At 38.5% G+C, this 18,749-nt stretch overlaps 1 protein-coding gene across 1 annotated transcript in view; it reads left to right on the forward strand.

Annotated features, from left to right (window-relative positions):
- The first annotated feature begins 1,816 nt into the window (after positions 1-1,816).
- Positions 1,817-18,749, forward strand: part of LOC149233296 (ADP-ribosylation factor GTPase-activating protein AGD3-like) — a 234,193-nt gene continuing 217,260 nt past the window's right edge. Inside the window, exon 1 of the mRNA XM_089379727.1 lies at positions 1,817-2,445. Within this exon, the coding sequence (XP_089235853.1) occupies positions 2,401-2,445 (45 nt within the window). The 5' untranslated portion in view covers positions 1,817-2,400. The remainder of the gene's footprint in view (positions 2,446-18,749) is intronic.

Genomic DNA, 18,749 nt, shown 5'->3' on the forward strand with positions numbered 1-18,749 from the left:
CCTTGTGGTGGGAATGTAGGCTCGTGCACAATAAAGGCTAAAGCCTATAGAAGCACTACAACAAGATATAATCGACCTGAGTACATTTGTTTGATCTTTCACATACTATTTTCCTGTCAGAACAATATTTTGTAAACAAATATCTTAATGTACACATTGACCGTCTCTGTCAAACAGAGCATCTTTGGTATAGATTTGTACATTAATACAAAGACTCTCAAAACTTAATTGTTCTAACTGATCTTGTTTTGCAATTTGAATATATCATTAAAATCCTTAATTTCATTTATTGAATTTTTATGATATCATTAAGCATTTAGGAAAAACTGTTATGGGACTCTTCTTCAGTCTGAACTTCAAACACTTTGTAATTACTATTGTTTACTATATTAACTTATTTATTTTTTCATGGAACCATAGGACACATGTGCTCATGCATAATCATAACCACAATCAATATACAAATTAGGAAAATATCAGTTCACAGTTGCATTACAGATATATTCAAAACAACACATATTGCACTTGCTATTTATCCATATCTATTACAATGACAATGCATCATAACCCATTAATTGGAAATTGTAATCATACAATATTTATCATTTTTGTTTGCAGTAAAACTAAACCTGGCACTCTATCCACATAATCTCTTCCAAATGCCTCTTTTTCTTTTGGAGCAAGTTTCCCGTTCCTATCTTTATATTGCATCCTTGCTCTTGCAATCAGTCCATAAATTCTGCGCCCTTTTGCTTCTTGTATTATTTAAAAAAAAACATGGGCCTAAATATTTTCACAATGCCATTTAATTTCATGAACCATCCCTTTACTTCATGGAGCACTAAGCCTTTAATTCCTATTGTCAAGTTCAGGTTTCTTCTTTTCACAATAAACGGTATCATTCCTAACAATAATTCTCCATTCCTAGTTCTACAATCCATGTGCTCATATTTAGTCACCTCTTTGTTTTGTCATTCCAAATATTACAACATATGTACATTTTTTTTACAATGCAGCTCATACTAGAACCTTTGGTGAGACCATGACATAGACAATTAAACTTTTGAAAACTAATAACCAACAAATACCCTTTTGTACTGTCTATTCTTGTTTACTGATTTGATGCAAAGTGAAGCAAATATCAAGTTGCTCTCGTTGTTTACTTATTTGTTTTAGCAAACAAATTATCTATCAAACTGATATATGTAAATATCAGTACACAATTAAACCAAAAAACATCAATACAAATGCCATTTTGCAAAAACATAGCTAAAAATAATTCTTGCAAAAAAAACTTGTTTTCCCATTTCATATAAATACACACCAATAAAAATAGAATGAGCTCAAAAAAAATATGATATTATCAAAACATTTAAGTTTTTTGTTTTAAGCAATTAGTTAGATCTAAACCTTCTTTATAAATATAAACTTAAGCTATAAGTTTATCTTCTTCTTCACACATAACATCATAATTAATTAACTAAAAACTACATACATATGAATCATATATACAAATATATAATAAATGTTAATGTTAATATTAATATTAATTTTTTATTTTTATTTTTATATAATGGTTTACTTTCCCACCCAACAATATAACAGGTTTATTATTAATAATTCAACCAGATAACATCTTTATTATTAATAAATCAACCATATAACATGTTTATTATTAATAAATTAGCCAATTATTATTAAGATGTTCATTAACCTTAAAACATTGATTATTTTTATTTATTTATTTATTACAATCCTTAAAATGGGGAAAAATACCCAATCACAAATAAACTCGCGGTATGAACACTCTGACCAGTGAATGAGTCAATGATGCTGTCCGAGGTTCAAACGATGTACAGAATCAGCGAACATGCTTAAGCTAGTCTTGGCAGCCCTGGTCGTTGACAAATCAAACCATAACTACTGTCTGATGGGAAAAATATCACCACCCGGCTTGAACAATCGGCGATTGCTGAACGCTTATCTATATACAGCTGAAGGCTGCCGATCGTTGTCCGAAAACAAAATGATGAAGCCCACGACTCGCCTTTGATTTGAGACAAAATCCAAATGGAAAGGGCCGTTTCTATCTTGCGAACACGTGGGTTGCGTGTCTGGAGTGGACCGGTCTGAAGGGTTGCGAGAAGGGGAAACGCCGCGGGCTCCTTTAACATGTGGCGCTCTGACATTTAGCGAAGCTTTAGAGATTGTAGTCACTGAATCGGCCGCAGTACAGTCGCAGCGTTTCCTCTCATTGCAGGGACACGGGTCTTCCACTGCGAGATTGGTGTTTAGGGCATCGAGGACTAACAATGCCCTTAAATTTTGAGGCATTTCAATAAGTGCTGTTGAGATTGAAGGGCATTTCCCCGTTAAAAAGTTCTGTCGAGCTCAGCAACCATGTATTGGGGGACGCTGGACGATTCGCCTATGTTCCGCAAGCAGGTTAGCTAGTCGCAGATGCTTCTTTATTCATTTTCACAAACAATTATTCTAAGATTAAACTCAACACAAAATTTCTTACTCAGATCACGAAGATCTCACTGACAATAGAACAATCATCGCGAACTGCAAAGGTTTTTCTATTGACGAATTGTAGAACAATCACAATGAACTACAAAGTTTTTTGTATTGACGAATTATGATCTAGGGTCTCTGTTATTGGCTTGGCTACTTGTGATTTTAGTTGTTATTAGTAACTGAAGGGAGCTGTTGTTGGTCATGTTATAGTTAGAGCTTATATTGTTGTGAAGAAGGCATTAAAGAAATGGGTGCTGTTCGGATGCCCCAGTTATCCTGCCAGTGGCAGGGCAGGCTGTTAAGACTCTGCGTGGTCTCTCTAGTCAATGTAAGGGGTCACCTAGTTGGTCTGCTAGGAAATTGTTTCAAAGTATTGAAAGATTATGAAATATTATATATAGAAGATAATCACTTAGTTTGACTCCAGTTGTATACGATTTTTCTATTATTAACTTTTGAGGTTGCTTGGGGTGGTTATGCAAGTCATTTGGGGTTGTAATGCAATTATTGTTCGGGGTTATTATGCAAGTCATCTTCATTATTATTCGCTAGTTGTTCTCCTGTCAATTTTGATAATTAGGTTCATAAGAGATCTTTATTATTATTCGGGGTTGTTATGCAAGTCGACTTCATTATTATTCGCTAATTGTTCTCTAGTCAATTTTGATCTTAGGTTCATAAGAGAAGAGCCTCTAACTTATCCAGAGTTTATGGGCCTTCAGATCCGATGTTGGCGATCCTATTTTCCAGCCTTCTTTAAAATGTGCGTGGGGCCTCATTTATGCTATCTGTAACATCATTTACCTTCTTATACAAAATATGCATAAAAAATAAGACACCTATTTCGACCGATAAATATATGCCACGAGGAGGGATCATTTGCATAAATAAGATAGGCAATGCCCCTTATGAAACAGAGGCAGTGATTGTACTCACTGAATGAATGTGTCCCTCATAACTACCAATTGAAAGAAGCTGAGATAATCATGTCATAATATCATGAAATATATGTTTCGATCGATAAAATATATATCATGAGGACTGATCAATTGCATAAATAAGGAAAATGCCCTTTGTAAAACAGAGGCGGTGATTATACTCATTGAATTAATATGCCCCTCATAACTGCCATTGAGAGAACTAGAGCTAATCGTGCCACAATGACATCTAATTATAAAATATCTAATACATAATACTCACATGATCATTCAGTCCAACAAGTTGCTTTGATGCTTATTACATTGTACAGAACGTACGAGATGCTCTGCTATAACTTTCTGGAGGTGGGTGAGACAGAATTCCTTTTTGAATTGAATCAATCAAATTTCAAATGCCATTGACAACTAAAGAAGTCTCGAACAAAGTTAAACTGTTTCCTATCAGGTCACATGACACTTGATCAATATAAATAGACTTCTGTTTGGGAAAGCAGGATGCTCATTGGTAAGTTAATACATCAACCCGGGAAAGAAAGATGAGCTATCACGAAAATAAAGCCATTTCAGAGATGGCACCACTTGTGCATGTAGATTGCATATTTAATTTGAATAGGGTGGACACCGACATAGATCTCTCAATTGTCGGTTTAGTCAAGACTCGAGACCAACTAATCACTAGTACTGCAGCTGTGGAATCATGGAATCTACTCATGGATATCCTAGATTATACAACAAAATAGTTAGGATCACTATAACATGGTGGGATTAAATCAAGGCCATCTAAACAAAAGATAAGTTGAAAAATAAATTAGAAACTTGTTCGTCAGTTGTACCTAGTGCTTGAAATTAGTAACATTTACAAGTTACCATAAGCTAGGCTGTTAATGACGGAAATCTCAGTCTGTTAAAAATTTATAATTGACAAGAGGAGAACCATTCTGTCTGATAGTAGCATCAACAAAGGCTTACAAATTTTAATTTTTTAACCTATAACAGGCATTCATAGACAGGAAATAAAGATGCCCTAATTCATTTTGTATTATTTCCTCTTGGAAATGGCTCAATAAACCCACTGTAATTTCTGAGTTTTGTTGAGTTTTTCAGTGAGATGTTTTGTCAAACAGCTTATAGATGCATTGCTGTAGGTGTATTTTTTCTTGCCATTTACTTGAACACAGTTATACAATGACCATAGGAACAGCGTAGAGTATTTAAATCACAAGCATGAAACATATATTGTGCCCAGAAATGATTCAGCCCCAAAAGTACTCATTTATATCAGTCAGTCATAAGATACCCACTCAGAATATTGCATTAAATTTAAAAGCGCACGCACCACTGAAAGTATACAGTCCAGCAATAGTATGATTTCTGAGGTTCGAAATACCAGTGCATATTAGACGATAGAATGACTGTATAGTACCAGAATGTCACCAGCAAGGCGAAATAACCTTCAGCTGGAGCTATGACATGTATTCAGCCTTCAAATTACATAATACCAGCAAGGAGATACCACTAATATTACACAGTTCACTTGTACAGCGGTAATGAGGAAGTTCGTGGACTTTTCCAGCAAGAGAGACTCGTCCATGTGTGAGGTCTGTATGCTGCCTTTGATGCCACGCTCCCAACTAGATGCAATGGAGTTCGCTTCCCCCTTTTTCTACCAATAGCTTAGGACCAAACAACGATATCCCTCCAACAGCAGACTCTGTCACTTGAGGAGCACACGTCCAGCCAAGAAGGAAGGAAACTCAACCTCCAGAAATTAGTAGAACTTGACCCACAAAGAGACACTTGACCAGCAGCTTGGTTAAAGGGAACTCGACCCGTTTTCTCTGAAAACTTTGACCCAGAAAATGAGAAACTTGGCCAGCAGTAGTCTGAAGGGAACTCGGTCCTTTGGGAAACTGATTCTACCACTCTCAGCAGAAAGGAACTTGACCTCTTAGCAGAGATAAACTCAGCCACCTCAACAATGATCCACAATCTCTTTAACAGTGCACCTTTCCTTCTTCTGGTTCACATTTGGGCTTGAAACCTCAAAATCTTCTTGGGTATTCCCAGCCTGTCAAAGATATATGAAAAACTCAATATTAGAAGACAAAACTAACAGACAACACTTTTACCTCATTTGAATCTTGTTCTCTGTTGAAGTACAATGGCGAAATCTGAGTGATCTCACTCCCAATCTAGCTAGGGTGTATGGTTTCAAGTTTCAACACTGAAACTAGCAACCGGATATAGGGTCTTGAAAAACCCTTATGTTTTATGCTTTAACACAATTTACTTCAATGTTCCTTATCAGCGAACTGACAATTTCCAATTTCCAGTAGCAACCACATTAACTTAAACACATTGATGGTAAATGCAGATAGAACATAAAAACATGTGCAAAAGACAAGCCAAGACAAGAGGACACAAGATTTGGCGGATGCCGGGGAAAAACCCCAATGTGGGGAAAACCTTTTGATCAAATCTTGTTAATTTTAGATAACAATGGTATGTTTTATGATTAAGCACAATTTACTTCAATGTTCCTTTAGCAGCGCAATGACAATTTTCAATTATATCCAGTAGCAATCACATTAACTTATAAACATTAACAGTAAATGCAGATAGAACATAAAATCATATGTAGAAGACAAGGCAAGACAAGGGGACACAAGATGTGGCGGATGCCAGTGACAAACCCCAATGTGCAACCTTTTGATTAAATCTTCTTATTATTCTTCAATAGTTCAGCAGAGAAAGAGAGTACAAATATCATAAATACAAGCCCAAAACAGATCTGCCAAATCAACAGTCAATGCAACCCTAACCAGAAAGTCAATGGTGGTCAAAGCTGCCCCAAATCATCCTCTAATCAGCTCGGTCAACAGCAGAAAAATGCGGCCTCCAAAGAGGGTCAAAGTCAACCCAAAACAACTCGGTCAACTCAAACAAACCTTGCTGTAATTTTTGTGGTCAAACCAAAAAGTCAACACTGCAGTCAACATGGTCAAACAGTCCCCAATCACCTTGAATTTCATGCCAAAGAATGCGGCCTGAAAAGATTGAAATTCTGCCTCCAAAACCAGTCCAAAAATCTGCCTTCCATCCACATGTGCGAAGAAGAGAGAGCCTCCAAGTGTATGAACCAATCAAGACAGGAGAGAGAAGATAATGTGATGAGATGAGTGATGTCCAAATGAGAGAAGGGTCACTCCTATTTATACAATTCATTGAGGGTGAGGAGACACATCCATTGGGCTTCATGAGACTAGATTTCATTGGGGCCGAATTCTATTTCTGCTTGTTAGAATGAGATGATCTTTATATCAAAATTTTACCTCTCGGAAAGAGGAATCCAATGTAATCATCTCCATCACATGAGCTGTCCTAAGGTGGAAGTTGGCCCTAGTTGCCAAATTTATCACTCCCTGTCAACTAGGGAGAATTCCACCTGCCAATCCATCATGATACCAACTTGTCATCTTGTACCATCCCTGTCATCATTGTCCTGTATTGCTTTGCTCTGTTGAACCATGAAGAAATAATGAAGAAGAAGCGATTGAGAGTGAGTCATAAGATCATACCACTCTCCATTGACTAAAGTCAGTCCTTGATCCCAGATCAAGTTATTAAAGACCATGCATCCTAGTAATAGGCAGTACGACAGTACACGATGCGTCCATCGGTAGTGCTATGGTCCCTAACCATCTTTGCCCAACTCATTGGCCAGATGAGACATACTTCCCATGAGTCCTAGACTCTATGGGTTGGATGTGTGCCAGGGCATCAGCTGGACAAGGCGAACCATTCATCTTGCTCATATGCCATAGGAGAAGGTGAACCACTCATCCTATGCATATGTCACTCGTAGGGGAAGGTGAACCACTCACCCTACATTCATGTCTCCGAGTAGGGGAAGGTGAACAACTCACCTTGTATCCAGCGCACCACTAGGGGAAGGTGAACCACTCACCTTATGGTCGCTCATAGCTAGCTCCAAGAAGTACCCCATGCCCCCAAGATCTCTCAGAGCTCTGTGTCCAACTCATACGAGACCCTCATAGGAGGGTCGTTCCACGAATCCAAGTCTCTCTCAGAAGGTTAAGAATTTGACCTTCCCTAAAGGCTTTGTCAAAATGTCTGCAACCTACTCATCCGTCCTGATGTGTTGGAGCCTAAATGCTCCCCGTTGTACCATATCCCGGATAAAGTGGTACCAGATATCAATGTGCTTGGAGCAGTCGTGGAACATGGGGTTCTCTGATAGACGAATCCCACTCTGGTTGTCGCAGAAGATCACGGTGGTAGCTAGCGCATGCTCAAATAGCTCACTGATGAGCTTCCTCAACTAATCTGCTTCCCAATAGGCCATACTCGCAGCAATGTATTCGGCCTCGGCAGTGCTTAGTGCAACCGATTTTTGCTTCCTGCTCATCCAAGATATAGAAGCAGACCCCAAAGAGAAGCAACACCCAGACATAGTCTTACGATCCACCACACTGCCAGCCCAATCAACATCTGTATATGCATTTAGCCTCAAATTCCCGGTAGTGTATCTTAGACCATAGTGGATTATGCCTCGAAGATATCTTAAGAGATTCTTGGTAGCAATCCAATGAATGTGATGAGGCTCGACCATATATTGACTCAACGTGTTCACAACGAAGCATATTTCAAGATGGGAGTTGACCAAAAACATCAATGCCCCCACAAGTTAACGATACTCATAAGGGTTCACCAGTCGGGGCCCAGTAGCACTTTTACATAGCTTCTTAAAGTTGAGTTTCATCGGAGTAGTCACAGACTTGTAGTCCACCATCCCACATCTCACCTAGCTTTTGCCAGACCTCCAACCCTAGGAAATAATGCATCAGTCCTAGGTCCTTCATCTCGAACTCGGAAGCCAACTCCCTCTTGCATTGATGAAAGAGAAGTTCATCACCTGTCAGAAAGAGATCATCCACATAAATGACCAGAATGAGAGGTCTATCCTTTTCAACCTTGAAGTATAGGTTTGGGTCAGCATTGCTTTTTGTAAATCCTAGCTTCATAAGATAGATAGCTATCGATCCTCTCATACCAAGCCCTAAGGGCTTGCTTCAACCCATAGAGGGTTTTCTTCAACCTGCATACATGTGTCTCATGATCTTGAATCTCGAACCCCTCGGGTTGTTCCACATACACTTCCTCCTTAAGTGAACCATGCAAGAAGGTAGTTTTGAGTCTTGACATCCATCTGGTGTAGGTTCCATCCTTGGCAGGTGGTAAGGGTTATAATCCAACGGATGGTGGTATGTCGGACAACTGGGGAAAATATCTCTTCGTAGTCTACTCCTTCCTTTTGAGAGAAGCCTTGAGCTACAAATTTGGCCTTGAATTTCTCAGCACTCCCATTAGCGTCATGTTTGATCTTGTAGAGCCATTTCGAAGTGGCCACTGACTTGTCCTTGGGTCTAGGAACCACATCCTAGACATCATTCTTCATGATCGACTCATTCCTCGTTCATTGCATCCTTCCAAACCTGTTGCTTCACGACTTCTTTGAATGTACAAGGTTCAGATTGTACAATGGTACTCATGGCAGCTAAGTACCCATGGTACTTATTTGGCTTCTTGCTTTCACGAAATGTCCCCCTCGGTGCAATATGTTTCTCGACATCTTCAAGAGTATCTTTGAGCCTCAAAAGCCTTTTCCTTGAAGTAGAGGGCTCACAAGGAGGTGGATCAATGGGATCCATCAGACCTTCAACATCAGGCATCGGTTCATCAAACGAAAGTTTATCCGGCTTTTCTGCATCAACATCATCATTGTCCTTCCTAGGAATAGGAAGATCTCGGATCTTTCTAAGAGCAGAATCTTCATCGAAGTGACATTATGACTTAATTCCACTTCCCTTTGACCAAGCACATAGATTCTATATGCCTTTGAAGTTTCACTGTAGCCCACAAACGCTCCTTTCTCCCCAGACGCATTTAGTTTGTTTCTTTTCTCTTTTGGCACATGAAAGTATATGGGACAACCAAAAATTTTAAAATGAGAAACATTAGGTTTCTTATCGGTGAATACTTCTTCGGGTGTCTTGAAGTCCAAAGCTTGATGTGGGCATCAGTTTTGGACATACACAACGATGTTGGCAGCTTCTCACAATAAGAACTACGGAAGACCTTGATCATGAAACATAGCATGGGTGGCTTCTATGATAGTATGATTCTTCCTTCCGACAACACCATTTTGTTCAAAAGTATATGCGGTAGTAGTCTCCCTCCTAATGCCAGCGTCTCTACAATAGTCTTTGAATTCATTTGACTTATATTCGGTCCTCAATATTTTGATCTTCTTCCCTGTTTGATTCTCGACCAAGGTTTTGAAGGAGCGAAACCATTTGAATACTTCATCCTTCTAAAAGAAATAGATCCATGTTTTGCGAGATAAGTCATCCACAAAAATAACATAATACAATTATCCACCCAAAGATGTCACATGCAACATAACTGATAGATCATAATGGACTAATTCAAGAATATCAGTGGTTTGAGTTTCACTCGAGAGGAATGGTCCCCTTGTATGTTTTCTAGCTTCACATCCCTGACATACACCTTCATGATTTAAGTTGAATTCGAGCATCCCTGTGACCATATTCCTTACATTGGGTAAGGCTTTGAATTGAAGGTGAGCAAATCTTCGGTGCCATAATTGAAACTGAAGAGAAGTATCACAAGTCATTGCTCCCAATGGACTTCCTCCATCTTGATAGAGACCTTCAACCCTGAATCCAAGAGTGAATGCATCTCTTGAGTTCCTTTGCCAAACACAAACCTTCCCATCAATGAATGTCACATTAAAACCTTTGTCTTCCATCGCAAAAATAGAAATCAAGTTCTTTTTCAGATCAAGTACATATAGCACTTCTTGCAAGTGAAGAGTTTGACCTTGATTTAAGTGAAGAGTAATAGTCCCAATTCCTTTCATGGGATAAGTGGCATTTTCCCAAGTATAATCTCCATATTTGTCTTCTTTTCAACCAAGTTTGAGAGAGCTTCTTTGTACCCAGTGAAGTGCCTTGAGGCATCACTATCAATCAACCAATGGGCCAATGTATCTGGAGGAAAGGCGGTGGAGAGGGCAGAAATAAGATAAAATTCTTTTTGCTTTACAACACTAATTTCATCATACATGGGGTTTCTCGACTTCTTGGGAGGACGATCACTTCCATTTCGAGTAGCTGGAGCATTCCTCTTTCCTTTGTTATTGAACCTATTGTTCCTTTGATTGCCATTGCCTTTGAAGTTGTTATTGTTGTCATAATCTCTTGGAGTATCCTTCTTGTGAGGGCACTCTCTAGCGAAGTGGCCAAACTTGTTACAATTGAAGCATTTTCTGTTCCTTCCTTCTTTGAACCTCGGCTTGAACCCTTGTCCTTGATTCCTTGGACCAACATTGTTCCTTCTCTTAGAATGAGCGAAGAAGGCGGTAGGATTGTTTCCATTTGAGGGCTTGTCTCTTTCCATCATCCTTATTTTTTCTTGAGTGTATCTGGCCAATAGTTCATCAAATCCCAGAATCCTGTCATTGTTGAGAATGGTAGTGTTGAACACATCCCAATCTCTTGTAAGGCCCCCAAGTGCAATAAGAGAGAACTCTCGATCATCAATGACTTCACTAATAGATGTTTCCAAATTAGAAATATAGGCAACCAAAGGCTTATGAATGGAATCAACAATAATCTTCTTGGCTTTTACCTCACTTTTTTTGTACATTGTTTGTGCAGTAGTGGATGCATTTGAAGGATGCTCTGCTATTCTTCCTTTGACATAGTCCATGGCATCATTTTCTTCTAATTTTAAATCCGAAGTCATCTTCCATGCATGATAGTCAGATTTGTCCTTAAGCTTATCCTCGGATTTGAAGAAAGATGTAGTCGTCATTGGGACTAGTTCCAAGTCCTTGTCCATGTGATTGCTTTGCTTCACTCTTGCTTGGGCTTTGCTTCACTCTTGCTTGGGCTTTGTCTTCCATGTTTATTTTTGATAACAATGGTATGTTCTATGCTTAAGCACAATTTACTTCAATGTTCCTTTTGCAGCCCAATGACAATTTCCAATTATATCTAGTAGCAATCACATTAATTTATAAACGTTGACAGTAAATGCATTTGAGGGCTTGTCTCTTTCCATCATCCTTATTTTTTTTTGAGTGTATCTGGCCAATAGTTCATCAAATCCCAGAATCTTGTCATTGTTGAGAATGGTAGTGTTGAACACATCCCCATCTCTTGTAAGGCCCCCAAGTGCAATAAGAGAGAACTCCCGGTCACTATTGACTTCACCAATAAATAGGAGATCATTCTTGATCTCGATAATCCTCATGAAGTAGGATTAGATGGATTCTCCTCTATCCATCTTGATATCTTTCAGCTTGTTCTTGAGAAAGAGAATTTGATTTACGTTGTTTACTTTGAACATCCCAACCAACTTTTCATACATCTCCTTGGATGTTTCCAAATTAGAAATATAGGCAACCAAAGGCTTATGAATGGAATCAACAATAATCTTCTTAGCTTTTACCTCACCTTTCTTGTACTTTGTTTGTGCAGTAGCGGATGCATTTGAAGGAGGCTCTGCTGTTCTTCCTTTGACATAGTCCATGGCATCATTTTCTTCTAATTTTAAATCCAAAGTCATTTTCCATGCATGATAGTCAGATTGTCCTTAAGCTTATCCTCGGATTTGAAGAAAGATGTAGCCGTCATTGGGACTAGTTCCAAGTCCTTGTCCAAGAGGTTGCTTTGCTTCACTCTTTCTTGGGCTTTGTCTTCACCTGAGCTCTGATTCCATGTTAATTTTAGATAACAATGGTATGTTCTATGCTTAAGCACAATTTACTTCAATGTTCCTTTAGCAGCCCAATGACAATTTCCAATTATATCCAGTAGCAATCACATTAACTTATAAACATTGACAGTAAATGCAGATAGAACATAAAATCATATGTAGAAGACAAGCCAAGACAAGAGGACACAAGATGTGGCGGATGCCAAGGACAAACCCCAATGTGGGGAAACCCTTTGATCAAATCTTCTTATTATTCTTCAATAGTTCAACAGAGAGAGAGAGAGAGAGGGTACAAATATGATAAATACAAGCCCAAAACAGATCTGCGAAATCAACAGCCAATGCAACCCTAACCAAAAAGTCAATGATGGTCAAAGCTTCCCCAAATTATCCTCTAATCAGCTCGGTCAACAACACAAAAATGTGGCCTCCAAAGAGGGTCAAAGTCAACCCAAAACAACTTGGTAAACCCAAACAAATCTTGCTGTAATTTCTGCTGTCAACCTAGAAAGTCAACACTACAGTCAACACGGTCAATCAGTCCCCAATCACTTTGAATTTTGTGCTAAAGAATGCGGCCTTAAAAGATTGAAATTCTGCCTCAGAATAGAAGTCAACGCATGGTCAAAGTGCCCAAGTCAACGCTGCCCTAATCACAGAAATTTCGACCTCCAAAACCAGTCCAGAAATCTGCCTTCCATCCACACGTGCGAAGAAGAGAGAGCCTCCAAGTGTACGAACCAATCAAGAGAGGAGAGAGAAGATGATGTGATGAGATGAGTGATGTCCAAATGAGAGAAGGGTCACTCCTATTTATACAATTCATTGAGGGTGAGGAGACACATTCATTGGGCTTCATGAGTCTACATTTGACTGAGGCCGACCTTGACAATTTGTCCATGAGAGAGAATAAATTCAAAATTCCATTTCTGCTTGTTAGAATGAGATGATCTTTATATCAAAATTGTACCTCTCGGAAAGAGGAATCCAATGTAATGATCTCCATCATATGAGCTGTCCTAAGGTTGAAGTTGGCCCTAGTTGCCAAATTTAACTAACTGACAACACAATTACCTCATTTATCTTCCTTGAATCTTGTTCTCTGTTGAAGCACAATGGCGAAATCTGAGTGATCTCACTCCCAATCTAGCTAGGGTGTATGGTTTCAAGTTTCAACACTGAAACTAACAACCAAATATAGGGTCTCCAAAACCCTAAACTCTTCTCCAAGAGCTCTGTTAATTTTAGATAACAATGGTATGTTCTACGCTTTAACACAATTTACTTCAATGTTCCTTATCAGCCCAATGACAATTTCCAATTTCCAGTAGCAATCACATTAACTTAAACACATTGATGGTAAATGCAGATAGAACATAAAATCATGTGCAAAAGACAAGCCAAGACAAGAGGACACAAGATTTGGCGGATGCTAGGGAAAAATCCCAATATGGGGAAAACCCTATGATCAAATCTTCTTCTTATTATTCAATAGTTTAGCAGATAGAGAGAGTACATAGATCAGATTCACTTGCTCAATACATAGTCAAAACAACACTGTCAAAATCAATGGTCAACAACGGTCAACTGCATTCCTAACTAGAAAGTCAACGTTGGTCAAATCAGCAACAAAATGTCCTCCAAGCAACTCGGTCAACAACAGTCCAATGCGGCCTTCAAGGAGAGTCAAAGTCAGCCCAAAACAGTTCAGTCAAACCCAGTCAAAGGAGAGATAAACACTATTGTAATTTATGCGGTCAAATTTGAAGTCAACCTGCCCAAAACACCTCGGTATCTGTGCCCAACAACTCGGCCTAGGAAAAATGAATTTCAGCCTTGAAAACCGAAGTCAAACTTGGTCAACGATCGTCAACGCAAGTCTGATTCTCTAAAATTTCGGCTTGTCCTCGTCCTGAAATTTACGGCCTCTTGCCACACATGCGAAGAAGAGAGAGAGAGGCTGCCCAAGTTGTACAAACCAATCAAGAGAGGAGAGAGAGATTTATGATGTCCAAATGAGTGGAGAGGTCACTCCTATTTATACAATTCGTATTGGGCTTCTTGAGCCTACATTTAATTGAGGCCGACCTTGACAATTTGTGCATGAGAAAGAGTAAATTCAAAATTCCACTGTTGCTTGTCAGAATGAGATGATCTTTATATCAAAATTGGACCTCTTGAAAAGAGGAATCCAATGCAATAATCATCTCCATCATATGAGCTGTCCTAAGGTAGAATTTGGCCCTAGTTGCCAATTTTAACAAGCTCTCTAAGATTTTTTTTTTTTTCAAATGGCAAAATGCTAGAATGAGGAGAGACCCCCTCATTTCCTTTTTTATGACTCGACTCTTTTGCCACCCTTTTTACCTTTTCTATCCATTAGAATAATAAAATCACTTTTCCTATCTTATTTAATAAAGTGACATTTATTAACTAATTAAAGCCACTTTCAACCTCGGAAAATGCTTAATCCGCCTCTATGGTCACACCGTCCACCCAAAGCCCTTTTCATCATCTTGCCCTATAGATCTTTTCGCCCCAATTCCAACGAGCTATTACAGTAAGGTGTTTTTGCAAGTAATCAACCAGAAACAATATCTTTAGCGTAAATAATAAAAATATCCCTGTTAATAACTTTGTTTTACATAAATCGTCGGAATGCAACGGAACGAAGAACGAACAGTGTGGCACTGATCCTGATGGTGAAATATGGCAAGCGATCCTAGTCGGCTCCATAAAATTTCTCAAAACCCTATGGTCCCACCAATAAAGTCTTGCTTCTGTGACCTGGCTGACATAGGCTCTAGAAATCTCTCCTAATCTCACCACAAGGCAATCCAAAAATTGGGGACATTACATACTCGTGGTTTATAAAGACGAATGCATTGAATAACAAATTTCACCCTCTTTGGCATTGATTTAAGCACTTCAGCCTGTATTAATTTTAGATCTGAAATATCTTTAAAATTTGGCTTCAGAAAGTAAGTGGAGTAGTTAAGGCTTGCCATAAATAACTTTTTGATCATTTACATTCAAGACGTAGATCCAAAACAGAAAGATCTAGGTTATTTCTTTTTTTAAAGAAATTTCGAAGCTTGGAGATGAAAACAACCAAAGTTATTATATTTCTCACATATGTTGTTACAATCCCAAAATAAAATTTTCAATTGTCTATGAGTATATTGGGATGCACAGTTGAAGTTAGCCAACTGTTAATCTTTAAACAACCAAGGTCTTATGGTAATTCATTCATTGAAAGCATCGTAGCGTCCTTGCAGAAACAACAACAATATGATAGTTCTGAGATTGAATATGGCCATAAAGATCCTACAATGGGCAGAAGTCTCTAGGAATTTTCAATTGAAAAGTTTAAAAATTGAAATGCATTAGAAAGATGAGATTGACATACAAACAAACAGGTGCCTTTGGTTGGAATCGTAAACTATAAATGTTAACAGTATGTTATTTGAAGTTTGTGGTCATAAGGAGCTGAACTTAGAAGTTAGAACTTAGTACCTCCTACAAAAGTAAGAAACCATCAAATAATTTGTCTGAAAATTGGATATATCAACATTTTGGATCTGAAAGGGCATAATTGATTGTTGCTGAAGGCCATTTACATGGTAACACATTTATCAGGTAAATTGACCTTATAAGTGGCCCAATAAACACTTGTAGCAGTGACACACTTATAAGTTATGAGTCCAAAACAGAAACCATCTGTGAAATTTTTAAATAAACTAATCATTTCTTAAAAGTAATTAGGTTTTCTTGAACAAACAATACCACTTGGTATGTGTATCATAGAATTGGCATGATGAATTTGCTGATTGAAAAGTGCAGGCATGGAAAATTCCTTGCACATTCTGGTTGAAATTCAATTGTACTGTTACCATAAATAGTTCTGAACAATCAATGCCGGAAGGGGAATGTTAAATTTTCTTAACCCCAGCAAATAGGCAAACTATTTCCTAGTAATTCCTTAGTGTAAATTATATTTAACTGCAGATTATTGAATAAATTGCGCAACTGGGATTTTAACAGGTAAATAAAAGTAAAATCAACAGAAGCAAATTAAGCCAATCTCACACATGCACACAAAGAAATTTCTATGTTTCAAAACTGCTATTCATTAATGAAATTCTCAGCATACAAGGGCTCCCTTACTATAAAATGGCCCACTGAGAAAAAATACAGTTTACAACAATTTTCTGAAAATTAATTGGGCGTTTGTATGGCCCTCAGAAACTCCTAGAACAACCTTCCAGCCTACTGATCTGCTATACAGCCTGTACGGACTGCGTCTGACCTGCTGTACAATTTGCACTTGCGGTTGCAGTATGATCTGCGCCCTGCTGCTGCTCCTTGGTTTGCTCGTGTGACCTGACTCACCTCTGATCCTCATGAATGAGTGATATTCCCTGCTGCAAACCCTGCTGCTTCTTTGTACGATCCACACGGGTGTCCTTTCACTTGCAAAAGTTGCTGTATGACTGCTTGGACGGCTGATTTCTCTTGCTGCAATTTTCCTGCTTGTCTTCTCTCCTCCAGAACCTGCACTCTTGGATGAAAGTCCTCCTTCACCCAATCACTTGTGCCCCCCAATCTGTGCTGCAATTGCCAGAATAGTCCTAATGGATGAATATCGAGCCACTGGTCTGAACGTCTCATCATAGTCTATTCCTTTGACTCAAGAGAACCCTTTGGCCACAATCTAGCCTTACACTTCTCCACAATGTTGATAATATCGGTATCGGGAAAATATCGGCGAGGGTCCAGAAAATATCTTATCGGCAATATCGGCGAAAATATTGGCAAAATATCGGCAAATATCGGCAAGCATAAAAAATGCATAATATATTCATTTTTTTTAGATTTTAAACATATAAAGCAATAACAACATGAAATAAACACATTGGCACATAAATATGAAGAAAACACTAATATATATGATGTCAAATAGAAATGATACATCAAAGGCGATACCAAATCCTACTGATCCCTAATAATTGTCCATTCAAGGACTCAAATGTGGAGAACCAATACAAAATAACATCACATATATAAAAGTATCTCATCATCATGAGTTATATGTAGCATAACAAATAAAAATAGCAACTATCTATCTGAAATCACTACCCTCTCCCCCTTTTACGGGAAAACATGATGGGTTGTTTGCCAGGCTTGCCCCTAGTAATAGGAGGCCCTGACCCTGCCTCTGCACCTAATGTCAAATAATGAGTGCTAGGTATGGGGCTATGCTCTCCTATATCTATAGCAGATGGTGTTGATGTCGATGCTCCCGTAGTGTCCTCCTCCTCCTCCTACTCCTCTTAGTGCTGCTGCTCCTCTGACTCCGAGTCCTCCTCTTGCTACCCCTGCTCTAATGGATCAACTGCCACTGGCTCTAACCATGAAGGTGACTCCTCCAAGAGGGGCTCCTCAGACTCCACCCTCCATGGAGACAATACATCAATATTTTCTAAGCTAAGTCACATGACACGAGGACACGAGACACGGAGGACACGTAAATACGAGTATTCAATATGAAACACAACGACCTGGAAACAAGACACGGGGGACACATTTTATATATATATATATATATATATACCGAAATATAGTTTTTTATCCATATTAAATTGCAGGTTGCAGCCTATCTAATCAAATTAAAATATAATTACTTCTCAAAGTTCATAGTTCACTTTAAAAAATAAATAGAATCAAAATTTACTATTTAGAAATTAGAATGTGATATGCTTGGTCTTGATTCTTGAATATTCAATGTTCATTGTTCATGTACAACTTACAAGCACATAAGAAAATAACTAAAGTCTAATCCTATTGATTTCCTCTACCCCTCTTGCGAGAAAATGCCACAGCTTTCCCTTTCCCTCTAGATGTAGATGTTGGTGTTGGTGGAGTTGGCAGTGGAGTTTGCTATGCTCTAGAAGCTGAAGAACTAGAAGTAGGAGCTACAGGAGGTAGACCACGTCCTCTACTGGTGGCAGGGGTAGCCTGGGCAAGTGGTGTCACCTGGAAACATTACAAACTCCCAATCCTGAAATCCTAAAAAATTGACAAGTCTGCTGCATTTTGAATGAAATCTAAAATTCTACTTTCTCCATATGAAATCCAATGAGGCCGGAACCACTCTCAAACATCCTGAGTCATTTCATGGTAATGTTAAAAATTTAAGTAAAAGGATGAAAATGAAGATTAAGGAGAATGTCACTTTTACTTTAAGAATTTAACATTACCATGAATACCATATCAATACTAGGGCCTAGAACGCTCAAACCCTCCTTGGTAGAAACCACATAGCTCTCCCCTTCCTTCTCCAGCAACAAAAAATGAAAATGATATGGAAAAAACCAAAATCGGATTTTTATAGGCCATGCGGAAAAATTTTATAGTCACTGGGCGATATTTTCGATTATTGCGCGATATTTTCGGAAATATCGG

Source organism: Pinus tabuliformis, chromosome J (assembly GCF_031772625.1).
Source record: "Pinus tabuliformis cultivar Carrire ecotype Pingquan chromosome J, CPIR1, whole genome shotgun sequence".
Classification (NCBI taxonomy): Eukaryota; Viridiplantae; Streptophyta; class Pinopsida; order Pinales; family Pinaceae; genus Pinus; species Pinus tabuliformis.